Below are 23,048 nucleotides of genomic sequence, written 5' to 3'. Positions count from 1 at the left end.
AGTGTGATCACCTGCGTTCTGTCAGTGCGTTGTGACTGAAGTGCAGGATGAGTTGATGAAGAGGGTCAGGCTGAGCGTCTGTGATCTCCTCCTCCTCTTCATCAGTCTTCGGCTGCGTCTTCTTCACAAACACACACACACACACACCACATACTTCAATCCTGTTTAATATCTCGTAATATATCTCGCTCAGGTCTCTCACAGTCACCTCAGTGAGGATCAGCACATTATGATCTGCTCTAGTACATGTGACTTCACCACGGTACTTTCATTCATGCAGCAGTGCGTGTTCGAGTTAGTGATGCTCAGCAGGTTAAGCGCTGAAAACACCCATCATGCATCAGTGCAGGGAGTAAAGGCCTGGTCAGGAAGAGGAGACTCCACAGTCTGACTGTTTGTGAATGATTCTTCCGCTGTTAAAGCAGATCTTCAGTGCAGATTAAACACCAGATCAGCTCATAGTGTTTACAGAGGGTCATGTGGGACCAGGGTTGGGGATCGCTTGAATTTTAACCATTCTGATTCCTATTTCGATTCTGCTTATCGATTCCTAATTTTGATTCCAATCAGGAAAAAACAACTTTAGATATCATTCACATTTAGTGTTATCACAAAACATGTGACTGTATCTGAATATCATGAACACAAGATTTACTGTCTTCTGTTGTTTGATTAGAGTTATTATAGAGCGGGAATATTAGCGTTATTATAGAGCGAGAATATTAGTGTTATAAGAGCGGGAATATTAGTGTTATTATAGAGCGGGAATGTTAGTGTTATTATAGAGCGGGAATATTAGTGTTATTATAGAGCGATAAGAGCGGGAATATTAGTGTTATTATAGAGCGGGAATATTAGCGTTATTATAGAGCGGGAATATTAGTGTTATAAGAGCGGGAATATTAGTGTTATTATAGAGCGGGAATGTTAGTGTTATTATAGAGCGGGAATATTAGTGTTATTATAGAGCGATAAGAGCGGGAATATTAGTGTTATTATAGAGAGGAATATTAGTGTTATTATAGAGCGGGAATATTAGTGTTATTATAGAGCAGGGATATTAGTGTTATTATAGAGACAGGAATATTAGTGTTATTATAGAGCGTGAATATTAGCGTTATTAGAGCGGAAATATTAGTGTTATTATAGAGCAGGAATATTAGTGTTATTATAGAGCGGGAATATTAGTGTTTATTATAGAGCTAGAATATTAGTGTTATTAGAGCGGGAATATTAGTGTTATTATAGAGCGGGAATATTAGCGTTATTATAGAGCGGGAATATTAGCGTTATTATAGAGCGGGAATATTAGCGTTATTATAGAGCGGGAATATTAGTGTTATAAGAGCGGGAATATTAGTGTTATTATAGAGCGGGAATATTAGTGTTATTATAGAGCGGTTATAGAGAGGAATATTAGTGTTATTATAGAGCGGGAATATTAGCGTTATTAGAGCGGAAATATTAGTGTTATTATAGAGCGGGAATATTAGTGTTATTATAGAGCGGGAATATTAGTGTTTATTATAGAGCGGGAATATTAGTGTTATTAGAGCGGGAATATTAGTGTTATTAGAGCGGGAATATTAGTGTTATTATAGAGCGGGAATATTAGTGTTATTAGAGCGGGAATATTAGTGTTATTAGAGCGGGAATATTAGTGTTATTATAGAGCGGGAATATTAGCGCTATTATAGAGCAAGAATATTAGCGTTATTATAGAGCGGGAATATTAGCGTTATTATAGAGCGGGAATATTAGTGTTATTAGAGCGGGAATATTAGTGTTATTATAGAGCGGAATATTAGCGTTATTATAGAGCAAGAATATTAGCGTTATTATAGAGCGGGAATATTAGCGTTATTATAGAGCGGGAATATTAGCGTTATTATAAAGCAGGAATATTAGCGTTATTATAGAGCGGGAATATTAGCGTTATTATAGAGCGGTAATATTAGCGTTATTATAGAGCGGGAATATTAGCGTTATAAGAGCGGGAATATTAGTGTTATTATAGAGCGGGAATATTAGTGTTATTAAAGAGCGGGAATATTAGTGTTATTATAGAGCGATAAGAGCGGGAATATTAGTGTTATTATAGAGAGGAATATTAGTGTTATTATAGAGCGGGAATATTAGTGTTATTATAGAGCGGGAATATTAGTGTTATAAGAGCGGGAATATTAGTGTTATTATAGAGCGGGAATATTAGTGTTATTGTAGAGCGGGAATATTAGTGTTATTATAGAGCGGGAATATTAGTGTTATAAGAGCGGGAATATTAGTGTTATTATAGAGAGGAATATTAGCGTTATTATAGAGCGGGAATATTAGCGTTATTATAGAGCGGGAATATTAGCGTTATTATAGAGCGGGAATATTAGTGTTATAAGAGCGGGAATATTAGTGTTATTATAGAGCGGGAATATTAGTGTTATTATAGAGCGGTTATAGAGAGGAATATTAGTGTTATTATAGAGCGGGAATATTAGCGTTATTAGAGCGGAAATATTAGTGTTATTATAGAGCAGGAATATTAGTGTTATTATAGAGCGGGAATATTAGTGTTTATTATAGAGCTAGAATATTAGTGTTATTAGAGCGGGAATATTAGTGTTATTATAGAGCGGGAATATTAGTGTTATTATAGAGCAGGGATATTAGTGTTATTATAGAGCGGGAATATTAGTGTTATTAGAGCGGGAATATTAGTGTTATTAGAGCGGGAATATTAGTGTTATTATAGAGCGGGAATATTAGTGTTATTAGAGCGGGAATATTAGTGTTATTAGAGCGGGAATATTAGTGTTATTATAGAGCGGGAATATTAGCGCTATTATAGAGAGGAATATTAGTGTTATTAGAGCGGGAATATTAGTGTTATTATAGAGCGGAATATTAGCGTTATTATAGAGCAAGAATATTAGCGTTATTATAGAGCGGGAATATTAGCGTTATTATAGAGCGGGAATATTAGCGTTATTATAAAGCAGGAATATTAGCGTTATTATAGAGCGGGAATATTAGCGTTATTATAGAGCAGGAATATTAGCGTTTATTATAGAGCAGGAATATTAGCGTTATTATAAAGCAGGAATATTAGCGTTATTATAGAGCGGGAATATTAGCGTTATTATAGAGCGGGAATATTAGCGTTTATTATAGAGCAGGAATATTAGCGTTATTATAGAGCAGGAATATTAGCGTTATTATAGAGCGGGAATATTAGTGTTATTATAGAGAGGAATATTAGTGTTATTATAGAGCGGGAATATTAGCGTTATTATAGAGCGAGAATATTAGCGTTATTATAGAGCGGGAATATTAGCGTTATTATAAAGCAGGAATATTAGCGTTATTATAGAGCAGGAATATTAGCGTTATTATAGAGCGGGAATATTAGCGTTATTATAGAGCGGGAATATTAGCGTTATTATAAAGCAGGAATATTAGCGTTATTATAAAGCAGGAATATTAGCGTTATTATAGAGCAGGAATATTAGGCTGCTGTCACTTTAAGAGCTGCACGGATCCAATATACTGATACACATGAACACAGAAAACAGAGTCTCTCGCGCTTGAATGTTTTTAAATCACTTTTTCTGTGAGCGCTTTGGATGTGTGTGCAGCACAGAAAACAGAAAACAGAGAAACAGAGTCGTCTCCCACTTGAATTGCTTAAAGTCATATTAAAATGCTCACAAAGGAATCAATAAGAGGAATCGAAATTGTAATTTTATAACAAGTATCTGACTCCTGACCTCAAGTGTTTGATTCCCAACCCTATCTGGGACACAACTAATGTCATATCAGCTGTAAGTTTGTTTAGTTGGATCTCAGACACAAACTAAAAGACACAAAACTCCCGTTTGGCTTTCACTGGGTCTAGTGTGGAAACCAGCGGCTCGACTCGAGCGTAAAGTTACTTACGGCCAGATCCTGCACTAGCTTCTCCTCAAACGAGTACATCTCTGCCTCTATCCAGAGCCGCTGGTATCCGGTGAGGAACAGGTTAATGGAGCGATGCCTGAGACGGGACAGCAGGAGGACACAGGGTTAACATAGCAACAGGGTTGCCAGGGCGAGGCTAGGGAAACAGGAAGTGCTGGAGGGTCAGTTAGTTAGTTAGGGTTCATCTGACGGGTCATCGTGTAGATGTGACATCGAAGATCTATAAAACTTTAAAGATGCCATATTGTGTGTTTTTGGTCTCTTCTAGAACTTGAATGTTGATTATTCTCCTCATATTCTCCATTGTTGCGGCTCCTCTCTTCTCAGTCTGTCAGTAACACTCTGTTTACTTCCTGTCTCTATGAAGCCCCTCCTTCTGAAAAGCACACTGTGCTCTGATTGGTCGACTGGAGCAGTGTGTTGTGATTGGTCGAGCACTTCGAGTGTGTTTGGGAAATGTCCCGCCCCTTTCCATAACCGCCAGTTTCAACCATAGACTGTAAAAAATATGGGCCATCTTGAATAATCGCCATCTTGGTCGCGCGTCACTCCCAGATAAACGGAAATGTGCAGCGAGGCGGATTAGCTGAGGTGACGTGACGCTAACAGACAGCAGACAAACAGCTAGTAGTGACATCAGCGACAATCCACCTGTCACTCAAGTGACCACGCCCTTAATTATGCAAAAATGTAAGGCTTAATTACATTTAAACGGATGAGTTATAAAAAAATTCACCCCCTCACAGTCGTCATGAAGGGCAACATTAGCTATATAGACCAAACCCACTTTTTGCACCAGACTGTGAACATGTTTATTTCTGCTGTAAAGTTGAGCATTTTAACATGCGGGTCTATGGGATTGAGTCTCTTCTGCAGCCGGCCTCTAGTGGCCAGTGGATGAACTGCAGTTTAACTCTCTTCATTGTTGGATTCAAGAGAGAGACCGGAAGGTTGTAGCTTGATTTCAACACACTACTAACTAACTCAACCAGGCCCCGCCCCTTTATTCTGCGTATGAATTATTATAATGAGGAATATTGTGACGTGTTCGTTCCCGGAAGAAACTCAAGATACAATGGAGGCGTTTCAGGAGTTCAGAAACACTGACACTGATATAGAGAAGAACTGATAACACAGATGAAGATGGAGCCTTTAACATCTCAGATGACCCGTCAGACAGTTAGTGTGAGTTACCGTCCAAACCATGGCTCAGAAATGGGGGTTTCCGCGAGCAAAGCAGGCGTTGTCTGAGCGCTACGTTACCGTTAGCACAGCGAGCAGACGGTCATTGTCAGAACGCTCAAGAATTCTGCCCAGCCAAATGTGTCGGTAGGAATTCAGGAAGTAATTATTAATTTTGTGCCTGAGAACAGGAACGTGACGTGGAGAGGAAACAAGACACAAATCTGAGTCACAGTTACACACGAGTATTAAAGAACAATAACACTTGGTTATTAGGAAAAATTAGTGCTGGGCAACGTTTAATCGCATTCCAAAATAAAAGTTTGTGTTTACATAACATATGTGTGTGTACTGTTGTTTCTTTAATATATACATGTGTGTATTTATATATGCAAAATAATTATACACAGTACACACTAGGGGTGTGCGATATTGACAAAAAATTATATCTTGATATTTTCTGGGATTTTCTCGGTAACGATTATTAGACGATATTTTGCTGAGTGTGTTTATTGTGTTGGTACTTTGGCAGATTTAGGACTGTCGTGGACAGCCGACTCCTAAAGTTTTTGATATTCTTCATATTCTGAGTGACAGAAATTATTTTTTGCCAATATGTTTCAATTGATTTTTACCTAATATGGGCATTTTTACCTTTATAAAGCCATTTTTTAAACCTAATTCAATTGTGTCAATTTCATAATTTAATCAAATTCAGTTATAAAAATAAGACACAATAGGGCTGTTACCATTCACATGAAATCAGTACCAACAAAATTAATCTTTGCAATATTGAATATTGATATTTAAAATGATTTAAAACAAGAAAAGATAGGCACTGTTAATGAGCGAATCATTGAGATTCAACCGATTCATTCAAACGGCTGATTCATTCAAGGAAAGAAGCATTTGACTATCTTAATCTATCCTAGTCAACTGATTCGTTCAAAAAGCTGATTCACTCAGTAAGGAAACACCGGCGTGTGTGGCTTTGTTTTGAACTATTTTCGTTGGCGAAATAGAGCAAAAACAGGCAATATGGTGTCTAAAATGTAAGTCACTTAATATTAACTTGTTTATTAAACTTGTATAAAATCAATATCACATTTGTTATCATGCTGATATTTGGAGAAAACTGCACTCGCACTAGTCTAATCTACAAGACCACATCACGTAGAGTATGCGTACACTCTCTGGGTGTGTGTGTGTGTGAGTGAGTGTGTGTGTGTGTGTGTGTGTGTGAGTGTGTGTGTGTGTGTGTGTGTGTGTGTGTGTGTGTGTGTGTGAGAGTGTGTGTGTGTGTGTGTGTGTGTGTGTGTGTGTGTGTGTGTGTGTGTGTGTGTGTGTGTGTGTGGGATAGGCTGTACTCGATAATGTCAAAACGCACATCGTTAAAGAACAATTACGATATTATCGCAGACGACATATATCGCACACCCCTAGTACACACACATATATTATGTAAACACAAACTTTTATTTTGGATGCAATTAATCGCGTTTCCCAGCACTAGTAAAAATCATAATCAACAAAATACTTCGGTTTACAGCGACTTATAATACTTATTTGCAGCTGTATCATACAAATAAATAATTAAAAAAATCATACATTGTGATTTCTGGATTTTTTTTTTTAGATTATGTCTCTCACAGTGGACATGCACCTACGATGACAATTTCAGACCCCTCCATGATTTCCAAGTGGGAGAACTTGCAAAATAGCAGGGTGTTCAAATACTTATTTTCCTCACTGTATGATAGATAGATAGATAGATAGATAGATAGATAGATAGATAGATAGATAGATAGATAGATAGATAGACAGACAGACAGATAAAGACAGATAGATAGATAGATAGATAGATAGATAAAGACAGATAGACAGATAGATAGATAGATAGATAGACAGACAGACAGACAGATAGATAAAGACAGATAGATAGATAGATATCAAATCAAATCAAATCAAGTATATTTGTATAGCGCTTTTCACAATACAGATTGTATCAAAGCAGCTTCACAGTATTAAAATAAAATAATACAACAAAGTTTGTTTCTAGTGGAATTTATTGATTGATAGAATAAAATTAAATATCCCCAAAATATCCCCAACTGAGCAAGCCAAAGGCAACAGTGGCAAGGAACCGAAAAAACTCCATCAAGCGGCCTAATGGTGTCCTGAAACTCCATCAAGTGACCTAATGGTGTCCTGAAACTCCATCAAGTGACCTAATGGTGTCCTGAAACTCCATCAAGTGACCTAATGGAGAAAAAAAAAAACCTTGGGAGAACCCAGGCTCAGTCGGGGGCCAGTTCTCCTCTGGCATTTTTGAACTAGAGGCCGGATTGTAGTTTGAAACTGTGAGATTAACAATATTATATGAATGCCTGGCCGAAAAGATGCGTCTTTAATCTAGTTTTAAACTGGGAGAGTGAGTCCGAGCAACGAACAGCATCAGGAAGGCTATTCCAGAGTTTTGGAGCCAAATGTGAAAATGCTCTCCCTCCTTTGGTGGATCTGGATATCCTAGGTATGACCAAAAGCCTTGAATTTATTGATCTTAAAGAGCGTGATGGATTATAGGGTGATAGAAGATCCGTTAAATAGACTGGAGCTAAGCCGTTTAGGGCTTTATAAGTCAGTAGCAATACCTTGTAATTAATACGGAACTTTATAGGTAACCAATGTAGTGATGATAAAATCGGTGTTATATGATCATATTTTCTTGATCTAGTAAGAACTCTAGCGGCTGCATTTTGGACTAACTGTAGCTTGTTTATTGAGGATGCAGGACAACCGGCTAATAAAGCATTACAGTAATCTAGTCTCGAGGTCATGAATGCATGAACTAACTTTTCTGCATCAGAAACTAATAGCATATTACGTAGCTTAGCAATGTTTCTAAGGTGGAAAAAGGCTGTTTTTGTAACATACGAAATATGATTTTCAAAAGACAGGTTACAATCGAGTATAACACCCAGGTCTTTTACTGTAGAGGATAAAGTAACAGGACATCCTACGATGTCAAAGTTGTATTGTGAGAGGTTCTGTGGGCGGTTTTTTGAACCGATAAGTATTACCTCTGTCTTGTCTGGATTTAATAATAGAAAATTACGCGTCATCCAATCTTTTATATCTTTAACACACTCTGTCAATTTGGATAATTTAGCGTTTTCATCCGGCCGTGATGAAATATATATTTGAGTGTCATCAGCATAACAATGGAAACTAATTCCATGTTTCCTTATAATATTTCTAAGTGGCAGCATATATATTGAGAATAACAGAGGGCCTAACACAGATCCCTGCGGCACTCCATAGTTTACTGGAATTATGATCGATTTTTCTCCATTTAAATAGACAAAATGGTAGCGGTCTGATAAGTATGATCTAAACCAGCTTAATGCTTGTCCTTGAACACCAGTATAATTTTGTAGTCGATCTAAGAGTATTGTATGATCTATAGTATCGAACGCAGCACTTAGATCAAGTAAAACTAGTATTGAGAAACAGCCTTGGTCAGAAGCTAAAAGTAAATCATTTGTGATTTTAACGAGCGCAGTTTCAGTGCTATGATGCGGCCTGAATCCTGACTGAAACTTTTCATAGATATCATTTTCTTGCAAGAAAGAGCCCAGTTGAGTGGACACAACTTTTTCTAGTATTTTAGACATAAAAGGTAGATTTGAAATGGGTCTATAATTTGCTAGATTATGCGGGTCTAATTGTGGTTTCTTAATGAGAGGTTTTATCACTGCCAGTTTAAATGTTCTTGGAACATGACCTAAAGATAAAGATGAGTTAATAATATTGAGGAGAGGCTCTTCCACTACAGGTAACACTTCTTTCAGTAGTTTAGTTGGTATAGGATCTAATAAACATGTTGTTGTTTTAGATGAAGTGATAAGTTTATTTAACTCTTTTTGTTCTATAGTTGTAAAGCACTGTAATTGTTCTTGCGGGGGGATAATTGAGGCTGAATTATAAGGTGCGATTGAGGATTGAACGTTTACAATTGTGGTTCTGATGTTTTCTATTTTCTCAGTGAAGAAGTTCATGAAATCATTACTACTAAACTGTAACGGGATATTTTGTTCAGGTGACGTCTGTTTATTTGTTAGTCTAGCCACGGTGTTAAATAAAAACCTAGGATTGTTTTGGTTATTTTCTATTAGTTTGCGGAGGTGCTCAGCCCTGGCTGCTTTTAGGGCCTTTTTATAACGTGACATACTGTCTTTCCACGCGATTCTAAAGACCTCTAAATTAGTTTGTTTCCATTTACGCTCTAAATTACGGGTTTCTCTCTTTAGAACATGCGTAGTATTATTGTACCATGGTGCTTTAATTTTCTCTGTGACCTTTTTTAATCTAACGGGTGCAACAACATCCAATGTTCTAGAGAGAATGGTGCTCATAGTGCTAGTTAGTTCTTCTAGTTCATCTGTTTGTTTGGGTTCAGGCAGCAGCTGAGACAGATCAGACAAGCAACTCGAGAAATTATCTATGGTGGATGGAAGGATTGTTCTGCCTGGTCGAAAACGCGGCGCCGCATGACATATTACAGCAGTACGTAATATGCAAGTTACCAAGTAATGGTCAGTGACATCATCACTTTGTGGAATGATATCTATATCGGTTGGATCGGTTCCATATGATATAATTAAATCGAGTGTGTGATTAAGACGATGAGTTGGTCCGGTGACGTTTTGTTTGACCCCAAAGGAATTTAATAAATCTATAAACGCAGCCCCTAACGCATCATTTGGATTATCTACGTGTATGTTAAAATCTCCAACAATTAATGCTTTATCTACATTGACCAATAGATCTGAGAGAAAATCTGCAAACTCTTTTAGGAAATCAGCGTAAGGCCCAGGCGGTCTATATACGGTAGCCAAGGCTAGAGATAATATGGATTTTTTTCTAACATCTAAGAGCGTAACATTTAGTACAAGTATTTCAAACGAAATAAACTTATAACCCGTTTTCTGAGTAACATTGAGAATATCTCTATAGACCGCTGCAACACCGCCGCCACGACCAATCAGACGGGGTTCGTGCTTATAGGAGTATCCTGATGGAGTAGACTCATTTAGACCGAAATAATCATTAGGTTTAAGCCAAGTTTCAGTAAGGCAAAGTACATCGAAGCTATTATCCGTGACTATTTCATTTACAATAACTGCCTTAGGTGTGAGTGATCTAATGTTTAGAAGACCTAGCTTTAGAAATTGTTTTTGGTTACTAATAGCAACATTTTCTGGTTTAATAACAATTAGATTTTTTCTAGATCCTGCAGTAGATTTATTATTTGATCTCACTAAACGAGGAATAGACACAGTTTCTATGCAATGTTCTACACTATTTATATCAGTTAATTTGGTGCAGCAGAGACTATGATTTGAACTTTTGGTTACTAGTCAAAAGGTATTTAACATTTTGGAGATGTTATCTGACAGAAGATCCGATCCGAATCTGCTTGGGTGTAAGCCATCGGCACGGTAAAGCCTAGGACGCTCCCAAAACAGATTCCAATTATTTACAAAGAGCAGTTTCTGCTCATTGCACCATGACATTAACCATTCATTTAGCGCGAATAATCTACTAAACTTTTCATGACCTAGTCGGTACGTGGGAAGCGGTCCTGACACAATGATCGTTATATCAGGCGATGTGCTGCGTACCGTATCGATCAGATTCCTGAAGTCTTTCTTCAGAACCTCTGTCTGTCGCAGCCTGATGTCGGCCCCTCCCGCGTGCAGGACCACAGTTCCGACGCGCTCGTTCAGAATCTCGGGAACGTGAGCAGCGATTTCAGAAACACGAGCACCAGGAAAGCAGTGACTATGCACCTTACTTTTATTTAACGTAGCTTGTACGTGTCGAACGATGGAATCACCGATGATCACAGCATCGCGTTCTGTTTCGCGAAGAGGGGAGAAGCGGTTTTGGGTGGATATCTCGAAAACCGGGAGGGTCGGAGAGAGTTTTCTTGGTCTAGACCTGACTCGCGTCTTCCGCTGCGGAAACATCCAGGCTTCGTGGTGGCATGTTGGAGCCGGCGTAAACGAGACCATAGCTGATCGCGGCCTCGACGCTCGTGACCGATGCTGAGTAACGCACGGAGCAGACGAGGTCGGAGTCAGCGGGTTAGTAACGTTGATCACTGATTTGTGTGCATCGGCGCGTGATGTTTCAAGAGCTAACCGCCGGTCTATCAGCTCGGCTTTTCTCACTAAAAGGTCGTGGATCTGTTTCTCAACAGCTTCCAGCTCAGACTGCAACGCGTGTAGCTCAAATGTGTCCTCACCTGCACCAAAAGGTAGACTACTTACATCTGATATATTCGCCATTTTAACAGATGGACAGTAAGTTAAGTTAGCAACGACGCTACCAGTGATGCTATCAATATTAATACTAATTTATGACTGAAGTCTTGGATATAATCCGTCTTTTTAGTGGTACAGGTGTAGAGTAGACGCACGATAGGCGAAAAAATGTTTGTTTGTAAGTGAGTGTGGAGAAGACGCGTTCAGCCGTGATCCACGGACGTAACCTATAAGAGTATCCAGCGTTGGATCACTTAGATAGATAGATAAAGACAGACAGATAGATAGATAGACAGATAGATAGATAGATAGATAGATAGATAGATAGATAGATAGATAGATAGACAGATAGATAGACAGATAGATAGATAGATAGATAGATAGATAGATAGATAGACAGATAGATAGACAGATAGATAGATAGATAGATAGATAGATAGATAGATAGACAGACAGATAGATAAAGACAGACAGACAGACAGACAGATAGATAGATAGATAGACAGACAGATAGATAGACAGACAGACAGATAGATAGATAGACAGATAGATAGATAGATAGATAGATAGATAGATAGACAGACAGACAGACAGACAGACAGATAGATAGATAGATAGATAGACAGACAGACAGACAGACAGACAGATAGATAGATAGATAGATAGATAGATAGATAGATAGATAGACAGACAGATAGATAAAGACAGACAGACAGATAGATAGATAGATAGACAGACAGACAGATAGATAGATAGACAGACAGACAGATAGATAGATAGACAGACAGATAGATAAAGACAGACAGATAGATAGATAGACAGATAGATAGATAGATAGACAGACAGACAGATAGATAGATAGATAGACAGACAGATAGATAAAGACAGACAGATAGATAGATAGATAGACAGATAGATAGATAGATAGATAGATAGACAGATAGACAGACAGATAGATAAAGACAGACAGATAGATAGATAGATAGACAGATAGATAGATAGATAGACAGACAGATAGATAGATAGATAGATAGATGTTACCTGGGCAGGTTGTATAGTGGAGCCATCCTGAAACACGCCACCACTGCTCTCTTCCTCTGCTTAGACAACAGTTTCTGCCAAACACACTTCTTAGAGCGCAGCGGCTGCTCGACCTGAAGAGAAACACATCTGTGTGTGCGGAACCCCAGGATTGAGGAAAACACATCACAGTGAGTCTGCGGAACCGCAGGATTGAGGAAAACACATCACAGTAAGTCTGTGCGGAACCGCAGGATTGAGGAAAACACATCACAGTGAGTCTGTGCGGAACCGCAGGATTGAGGAAAACACATCACAGTGTGTGCGTGCGGAACCGCATGATTGAGGAAAACACATCACAGTGAGTGCGTGCGGAACCACAGGATTGAGGAAAATACATCACAGTGAGTGTGTGCGGAACCACAGGATTGAGGAAAACACATCACAGTGAGTGCGTGCGGAACCACAGGATTGAGGAAAACAGATCAGAGTGAGTCTGTGCGGAACCACAGGATTGAGGAAAACACATCACAGTGTGTGCGTGCGGAACCGCATGATTGAGGAAAACACATCACAGTGTGTGTGTGCGGAACCACAGGATTGAGGAAAACACATCACAGTGAGTGTGTGCGGAACCGCAGGATTGAGGAAAACACATCACAGTGAGTCTGTGGAACCGCAGGATTGAGGAAAACACATCACAGTGAGTCTGTGCGGAACCGCATGATTGAGGAAAACACATCACAGTGTGTGTGTGCGGAACCACAGGATTGAGGAAAACACATCACAGTGTGTGTGTGCGGAACCACAGGATTGAGGAAAACACATCACAGTGAGTGTGTGCGGAACCGCAGGATTGAGGAAAACACATCACAGTGAGTCTGTGCGGAACCGCAGGATTGAGGAAAACACATCACAGTGAGTCTGTGCGGAACCGCAGGATTGAGGAAAACACATCACAGTGAGTGCGTGCGGAACCACAGGATTGAGGAAAACACATCACAGTGAGTGTGTGCGGAACCACAGGATTGAGGAAAACACATCACAGTGAGTGCGTGCGGAACCACAGGATTGAGGAAAACACATCACAGTGAGTCTGTGCGGAACCGCAGGATTGAGGAAAACACATCACAGTGAGTGCGTGCGGAACCACAGGATTGAGGAAAACACATCACAGTGAGTGTGTGCGGAACCACAGGATTGAGGAAAACACATCACAGTGAGTGCGTGCGGAACCACAGGATTGAGGAAAACAGATCAGAGTGAGTCTGTGCGGAACCACAGGATTGAGGAAAACACATCACAGTGTGTGCGTGCGGAACCGCAGGATTGAGGAAAACACATCACAGTGTGTGTGTGCGGAACCACAGGATTGAGGAAAACACATCACAGTGAGTGTGTGCGGAACCGCAGGATTGAGGAAAACACATAACAGTGAGTCTGTGCGGAACCGCAGGATTGAGGAAAACACATCACAGTGAGTGCGTGCGGAACCACAGGATTGAGGAAAACACATCACAGTGAGTGTGTGCGGAACCACAGGATTGAGGAAAACACATCACAGTGAGTGCGTGCGGAACCACAGGATTGAGGAAAACAGATCAGAGTGATTCTGTGCGGAACCACAGGATTGAGGAAAACACATCACAGTGTGTGCGTGCGGAACCGCAGGATTGAGGAAAACACATCACAGTGTGTGTGTGCGGAACCACAGGATTGAGGAAAACACATCACAGTGAGTGTGTGCGGAACCGCAGGATTGAGGAAAACACATCACAGTGAGTCTGCGGAACCGCAGGATTGAGGAAAACACATCACAGTGAGTCTGTGCGGAACCGCAGGATTGAGGAAAACACATCACAGTGAGTCTGTGCGGAACCGCAGGATTGAGGAAAACACATCACAGTGTGTGCGTGCGGAACCACAGGATTGAGGAAAACACATCACAGTGAGTGCGTGCGGAACCGCATGATTGAGGAAAACACATCACAGTGTGTGCGTGCGGAACCGCAGGATTGAGGAAAACACATCACAGTGAGTCTGTGCGGAACCGCAGGATTGAGGAAAACACATCACAGTGTGTGTGTGCGGAACCGCAGGATTGAGGAAAACACATCACAGTGAGTGTGTGCGGAACCGCAGGATTGAGGAAAACACATCACAGTGAGTGCGTGCGGAACCACAGGATTGAGGAAAACACATCACAGTGAGTCTGTGCGGAACCGCAGGATTGAGGAAAACACATCACAGTGAGTGTGTGCGGAACCGCAGGATTGAGGAAAACACATCACAGTGAGTGCGTGCGGAACCGCAGGATTGAGGAAAACACATCACAGTGTGTGCGTGCGGAACCGCATGATTGAGGAAAACACATCACAGTGAGTGCGTGCGGAACCACAGGATTGAGGAAAACACATCACAGTGAGTGCGTGCGGAACCACAGGATTGAGGAAAACACATCACAGTGAGTCTGTGCGGAACCGCAGGATTGAGGAAAACACATCACAGTGAGTGTGTGCGGAACCGCAGGATTAAGGAAAACACATCACAGTGAGTGCGTGCGGAACCGCAGGATTGAGGAAAACACATCACAGTGAGTCTGTGCGGAACCGCAGGATTAAGGAAAACACATCACAGTGAGTGCGTGCGGAACCGCATGATTGAGGAAAACACATCACAGTGAGTGCGTGCGGAACCGCAGGATTGAGGAAAACACATCACAGTGTGTGCGTGCGGAACCACAGGATTGAGGAAAACACATCACAGTGAGTGCGTGCGGAACCACAGGATTGAGGAAAACACATCACAGTGAGTCTGTGCGGAACCGCAGGATTAAGGAAAACACATCACAGTGAGTGTGTGCGGAACCGCATGATTGAGGAAAACACATCACAGTGAGTGTGTGCGGAACCACAGGATTGAGGAAAACACATCACAGTGAGTGCGTGCGGAACCACAGGATTGAGGAAAACACATCACAGTGAGTCTGTGCGGAACCGCAGGATTAAGGAAAACACATCACAGTGAGTGCGTGCGGAACCGCATGATTGAGGAAAACACATCACAGTGAGTGTGTGCGGAACCACAGGATTGAGGAAAACACATCACAGTGAGTGCGTGCGGAACCACAGGATTGAGGAAAACACATCACAGTGAGTCTGTGCGGAACCGCAGGATTAAGGAAAACACATCACAGTGAGTGCGTGCGGAACCGCATGATTGAGGAAAACACATCACAGTGAGTGCGTGCGGAACCACAGGATTGAGGAAAACACATCACAGTGAGTGCGTGCGGAACCGCAGGATTGAGGAAAACACATCACAGTGTGTGTGTGCGGAACCACAGGATTGAGGAAAACACATCACAGTGAGTCTGTGCGGAACCGCAGGATTGAGGAAAACACATCACAGTGAGTCTGTGCGGAACCGCAGGATTGAGGAAAACACATCACAGTGAGTGTGTGCGGAACCACAGGATTGAGGAAAACACATCACAGTGAGTCTGTGCGGAACCGCAGGATTGAGGAAAACACATCACAGTGAGTGTGTGCGGAACCGCAGGATTGAGGAAAACACATCACAGTGAGTGCGTGCGGAACCGCATGATTGAGGAAAACACATCACAGTGAGTGTGTGCGGAACCACAGGATTGAGGAAAACACATCACAGTGAGTGCGTGCGGAACCACAGGATTGAGGAAAACACATCACAGTGAGTCTGTGCGGAACCGCAGGATTAAGGAAAACACATCACAGTGAGTGCGTGCGGAACCGCATGATTGAGGAAAACACATCACAGTGAGTGCGTGCGGAACCACAGGATTGAGGAAAACACATCACAGTGAGTGCGTGCGGAACCGCAGGATTGAGGAAAACACATCACAGTGTGTGTGTGCGGAACCACAGGATTGAGGAAAACACATCACAGTGAGTCTGTGCGGAACCGCAGGATTGAGGAAAACACATCACAGTGAGTGTGTGCGGAACCGCAGGATTGAGGAAAACACATCACAGTGTGTGTGTGCGGAACCACAGGATTGAGGAAAACACATCACAGTGTGTGTGTGCGGAACCACAGGATTGAGGAAAACACATCACAGTGTGTGTGTGCGGAACCACAGGATTGAGGAAAACACATCACAGTGTGTGTGTGCGGAACCGCAGGATTGAGGAAAACACATCACAGTGTGTGTGTGCGGAACCACAGGATTGAGGAAAACACATCACAGTGAGTCTGTGCGGAACCGCAGGATTGAGGAAAACACATCACAGTGTGTGTGTGCGGAACCACAGGATTGAGGAAAACACATCACAGTGAGTCTGTGCGGAACCGCAGGATTGAGGAAAACACATCACAGTGTGTGTGTGCGGAACCGCAGGATTGAGGAAAACTTTCATCATACAAGTGTGAAAATTGACTGGCACTGAATATTACAAGAATTAAAAATTAAAGAGACCGAGAGAAAGAGAAACATTACAGAGACCGAGGTGACATGTGGGAGATGATGTGTGTGAGAGATGATGTGTGTGTGTGAGATGATGTGTGTGTGTGTGATGACGTGTGTGTGAGATGATGTGTGTGTGTGTGTGTGTGTGTGTGTGTGTGTGTGAGATGATGTGTGTGTGTGTGTGTGTGTGTGTGTGAGATGACGTGTGTGTGTGAGATGATGTGTGTGTGTGATGACGTGTGTGTGAGATGATGTGTGTGTGTGTGTGTGTGTGATGACGTGTGTGTGAGATGATGTGTGTGTGAGTGTGTGTGTGTGTGTGTGTGTGTGTGTGTGTGTGTGTGTGTGTGTGTGTGTGTGTGATGACGTGTGTGTGTATGAGTTGACGTGTGTGCGAGATGACGTGTGTGTGTGTGTGTGTGAGATGATGACCTGCTCGAGGTGGAACACAGCGGCTGAGATGCTCTGGATTCTCTCGATGCTTCTCTCCGGATCGGGACTTTCCTCTGTTTTCACCATCACATCTTTATACAGGTGGAGCTGCCACTGAACTGCAGGATCCTCAGACTGAGTGTGTGAACACAAGAGATGGATGAGTGTGTGAGAGTGTGTGTCTGTGTGTGTGTGTGTGAGAGTGAGTGAGTGAGTGTGTCTGTGTGTGTGTGAGTGTGTGTGTGTGTGTGTGTGTGTGAGAGTGAGTGAGTGAGTGTGTATTTCACGGACTGACCTTCTCCTTCAGGTGCAGGTTCTGTCTGATGTGCTCCTTCACCTCCTCATCTGTGTCCTTCTACACATCCAAACAAAACCATCCCATCACAAACACAAATCACACCTGTGACCTCTGACCCCGGTGACCCCTGACCCCAGTGACCCGTACCAGGCCGTAACGTGTCTTGGCCAGCAGGATGAGCTCCTGGTCTCCCGGCGTACACATGTTCAGGCCGATGGGCAGCATCTTCTTCAGCGCCGCCACGATCAGAGACGTCTGGACCGAGTAAAAGTCTCCTCGACGCTTCTTGTGCTTCCGTTCCTGATCCTGACCTCCGGACTGACAGAGACAGACACACACACACACACGCACACACCCACACACACACACACACACACGCACACACGCACACACGCGCACACACACACACACACACGCACACACGCGCACACACACAAACGCACACACACACACGAGTCAAGAAACATGGGAAAATACATCAAAATCAAAGTATATTATACTTTACATTAAGAAAAGGAAGCTGATTTATTACAGCCATTTACAGATTTTTTGCATTGTGACTTTATTTTCATGAAAATTATCCTAATTTCCCATTTAAATCACATTACTTTAATGCAAAAAATATATATAAAAATATAAAAATATTACATAAAAATATATTTATATATATAAAAATAAAAAATAATATTATCATATAGATATTACTTAAACGGTAATGTTTCTTATCTACCTCCTAATCACATTATAATAAATAAATATACATATATAATATAATATAGACCCACCCTAACCACCAATATATATATATATATGTATATTTCTTTTTTCTTTTTTCATTACAGTTATGTGAGAGATTGGGTTATAAAGGTTATAAAAATAAGGTCACAGTGCAAAAGTAAATAGTATATTTTATACTATTTTAGTGTACTATTTACTGTAAACTATTTACTAAATAAAAACAAGAAATAAATCTTTGATACAAAATAAGTTTAAGGTGAAGTACTAAAATTGAAATAAAACAACTTAAAGCTAAATAGAAATAAATAAATAAAAACAGCACACAACAAAATTACAGAAACTTTCAAATTAAAATATGAAAATATTGATGAATACTATTATAGTATATAAATATAAATCCTACTAAAACAGCCCTGCCTCAAACTGACGGCTCTGATAATGTTCCTGCTGATGTTTAGAGACACAGAAGAGCTTCTGATAAAGCAGAGCGACGGAGACAGAAGAAACACACACACACACACACACACACACACACACACACACACACGAGCGTTTCAGAGTAACTCATGCATCTGACGTGTTTCAGCTCATGCTCACTCACTGTACCTTGGGTAAGAATGACTGTGCATGAAGGAGAAAGACAAAACAAGCACAAGCAGTTAATAATAATAATAATAATAATAATACAGTTCACACAGGAAACAGTTGATCATCTACTTCAAAAGATCATGATGTGAATAAACACAATCAATTTTAACAATTAATATTAATATTTTCCATTTCCTGTGAGAGTTATTGAATGATTTTGAATATAAAGTGATTGAAACAAAAGCTATATAAGTTCTGTTGATATAGCTTTGCATTAATAAACACATGCATTTAGTCATTTAGTCTTCGAGGTCGATGTGTTTATGATGTGGCATTTGTTCTCCTGTGAAAACAAATCTAACAGTGTAATGGAGTAGCGAAGGAAGATTAATCACGAGGATATTAGCATGTGATATTAGTAGGTGACGGCTGGTTTAGTGTGGGAACGTGCAGATTAAAGAGAGAGAGAGAGAGAGAGAGAGAGAGAGAGAGAGATAGAGAGAGAGAGAGTGAGAGAGAGTGAGAGTGAGAGAGAGAGTGAGAGAGAGAGAGAGAGAGAGAGAGAGAGAGAGAGAGAGGGAGTGAGAGAGATAGAGTGAGAGAGAGAGAGAGAGTGAGAGAGAGAGAGAGAGAGAGAGAGAGTGAGAGAGATAGAGTGAGAGAGAGAGAGAGAGTGAGAGAGAGAGAGAGAGAGAGAGTTTGCCTTCACAAGCGCTTGTCTCTTTATCCTTCGCATAAAATTCAACATGAAACACTCGTTCACTTCTGTCATCCGGTTTATGGACAAGTTTGGGGTCGTATGATTTTTTTATGTTTCTGAAAGAGTCTCTTCTGCTCACCAAGGCTGCGTTTATTTGATCAAAAATACAGTAAAAACAGTGAAATATTATTATTCTAATGTAAATCATCTGTTTTCTATGTGAATATACAGTAAAGTGTAATTTATTCCTGTGATCAAAGCTGAATTTTCAGCATCATTACTCCAGTCTTCAGTGTCACATGATCCTTCAGAAATCACTCTAATATGATGATTTGATGCTCAACAAACATTTATGATTATTATCAATGTTGAAAACAGGTTAATATTTTTGTGGAAACTGATACATTTTATTCTTCAGGATTCTTTGATGAATAGAAAGTTCAAAAGGACAGCATTTATTTGAAATAGAATCTTTTGTAACATAAATGCCTTTAATGTTACTTTTGATCAATTTAATGCACGTGTATTTTAGTCTGTGTATTAAGTATTAATTTGTTTAAAAAGAAATCTTACTGATTTTTATTTTGTTTATGCAAGGAAGTTGATTTTATGTATGTGGCGAGCAGGACGAGGCCGAGGGCCGTGAGAGAGCGGCATGAGGCCGGTGGCGTGATTACTCTGATGAGCGACACCTGCGAGACGCACCGGTCTCGAATCTCTCACGGAGGAGCGGAAGCATAAAGGAGGAGCGACGACAGTGAAGAGGGAGAGAGGACAGGCCTGATTTTATGTTGTGTTTTGTTTCTGTTTTGTGTGGCCAGCAGTCGTCCGTGAGGGGCTGCTGGCCTTTACTTTCATTTTGTATTTGGTTTATTTTTGTCATTAAAATATATTGAATGTTCGCCGGTTCCCGCCTCCTTCTTCCCATAACTGTTGAACCTCGTTACATTGGTGCCGAAACCCGGGAAGAAGGAGTAATCACGCCACCGGCCTCATGCCGCTCTCTCACGGCCCTCGGCCTCGTCCTGCTCGCCACAATGAATTCGTGTCTATTCTAAGCAAATTCTTCCATTCTAATGAAATATGATGAAACCAAACACTTGTTGTTCCTGTAGAGTGACGTCACTGAACTGAGTTAAGACACTCATTGATGTCATGTGACTGCAGCTGAGCTCCTGAAGCATCATGGGAAACTCTCACTCGTACCTTGGCCATCTTGGTTTTACTGTCTCCGGTGAGGAAGGAGAGATTATTGATCTCGTTCTGAACAACGAAGTTCTGCTCCTCCCTCTTGAAGTTCTGCAGAGACAGACCGGTTTAATATCACGAGGATTATTGATATCACATGATACGCTACAGATAAAGCTGCACTCACGTGAGATTTACACCACAGGATGAAGATTTCTGCCACCATCCTGAAGAGCTCGTTAGAATCACCATCAGGTTCCTTCAGCCAGCGAGACCTGGAGTAATGCGTCACATCACACACACTTCATCAGTGTCAAATGCAGACAAAACACACTAAAACACATACTAATAAATCATGTCAAATTAAAATAATGTAAAAATAAAAAACAATTAAATCAATGTGATAGTGACTAATTCTAAAATAAAATAAAAACATTTATAATAGCACTAATGATAAATTAAATAATAATAAACAATCAAAATAAAACACTAAATATAAATGTCTAATTAAATTAAATAATTAAAAAAACAATGAAAAAATAATTAAATTAATAAAAAAAAAAAATATTAATTCAAAATGTAATTTTTTTAAAATTCTTCAATTTCATTATTAATAAAAAAACACTAACAATAAAACACTAAAAATAAATGTCTAATTAAATTAAATAATTAAAAAACAATAAAAAATAATTAAATTAATAAATAAATAAAAATTAATTCAAAATGTAAAAAAATATAAACATTAATAAAAAAAACTAACAATCAATTCACAAAAATGTAAAATTAACATAAGTAATTGTATAATTAAATCAATCAAAATGAAACACTAATTATTAAATCATAATGTGAAATTTAAATAGTAATTATCTAAATAAAACACACACACACACAAAAAAAGTTGAATTAAAATAAATCATTAAAAATAATCAAAATAAAAACTAGAGATAGTCGGGATCACCCCCACGTACAGCTTGGGCTCTGGAACCACACTCCTCGAGAGAGGCTGGACTCTCTACCACTCTGGAGTTGCCCATGGTGAGAGGCGTTCTACTGGAGGACTTCAACGCCCACGTGGGCAGTGACAGTGACCCCTGGAGGCGCGTGATTGGGAGGAAGGCCCCCCTGATCTGAACCAGAGCGGTGTTCTGTTATTGGACATCTGTGCTAGTTACAGCTTGTCCATAACGAACAAGCATAAGGGTGTCCATCAGTGCACATGGCACCAGGACACCCTAGGCCAGAGGTCGATGATCGACTTTGTGGTCGCTTCATCCGACCTCCGGCCGTATGTCTTGATCACCACCTGGTGGTGAGTTGGATCCGATGGCGGGGGAGGAAGCTGGACAGACTCGGCAGACCCAAACATACTGTGAGGGTCTGTTGGGAACGTTTGGCCGAATCCCTTGTCAGAGAGATCTTCAACTTCCACCTCCGGCGGAACTTCAACCGGATCCCGAGGGAGTCTGGTGATATTGAGTCCGAGTGGACCATGTTCTCCACCTCCATTGTCACCGCAGCCGCCCGGAGCTGTGGCCGTAAGGTCTCCGGTACCTGTCGAGGCGGCAATCCCCGTCAAGCTGAAGAAGGAGTCCTATCAGGCCTGGCTGGCTTGTGGGACTCCTGAGGCAGCTGACGGGTACCGGCAGGCCAAGCGGACTGCAGCCCGGTTGGTTGTGAAGGCAAAAAATCAGGCCTGGGAAGAGTTCGGTGAGGCCATGGAGAAGGACTATCGGTTGGCCTTGAAGAGATTCTGGCAAACCGTCCGGCGCCTCAGGAGGGGGAAGCAGTGCCCTACCAACGCTGTTTACAGTGGAGCAGCTGTTGACCTCGACTGGGGATGTCGTCGGACGGTGGAAGGAATACTTCGAGGATCTCCTCAATCCCACCGACACGTCTTCCATTGAGGAGGCAGAGGCCGAGGGCTCGGAGGTAGACTCGTCCATCACCCAAGCTGAAGTCACCGAGGTAGTCAAGAAGCCAGCAGCCATATCACCCTGTAGCCCAAGACTGGTTGCCCACTGAAGCTAAGCAGGGCTGAGCCTGGTTAGTACCTGGATGGGAGACCTCCTGAGAAAAATCAGGTTGCTGCAGGAAGAGGTGCTAGTGAGGCCAGCAGGGGGTGCTCACCCTGTGGTCTGTGTGGGTTCTAACGCCCCAGTGTAGTGACGGGAACAC

General features: G+C 41.1%; 1 protein-coding gene across 1 annotated transcript in view; it reads right to left on the bottom strand.

The window, feature by feature from the left end:
• The window catches only part of LOC311071664 (ryanodine receptor 3-like), a 162,588-nt gene that overhangs the window by 35,453 nt on the left and 104,087 nt on the right, over positions 1-23,048 (bottom strand). Inside the window, 9 exon segments of the mRNA XM_084096131.1 lie at positions 12-121; positions 3,931-4,027; positions 12,504-12,616; positions 17,362-17,496; positions 17,657-17,716; positions 17,807-17,977; positions 19,004-19,018; positions 20,892-20,993; positions 20,995-21,148. Coding sequence (XP_083952257.1) covers positions 12-121; positions 3,931-4,027; positions 12,504-12,616; positions 17,362-17,496; positions 17,657-17,716; positions 17,807-17,977; positions 19,004-19,018; positions 20,892-20,993; positions 20,995-21,148 — 957 coding nt within the window.

This window comes from Abramis brama (assembly GCF_963993115.1).
Source record: "Abramis brama genome assembly, chromosome: 21".
NCBI lineage: Eukaryota > Metazoa > Chordata > Actinopteri > Cypriniformes > Leuciscidae > Abramis > Abramis brama.
The sequence above is the reverse complement of the archived record's forward strand: the minus strand, read 5'-3'. Positions and strand labels throughout refer to the sequence as shown.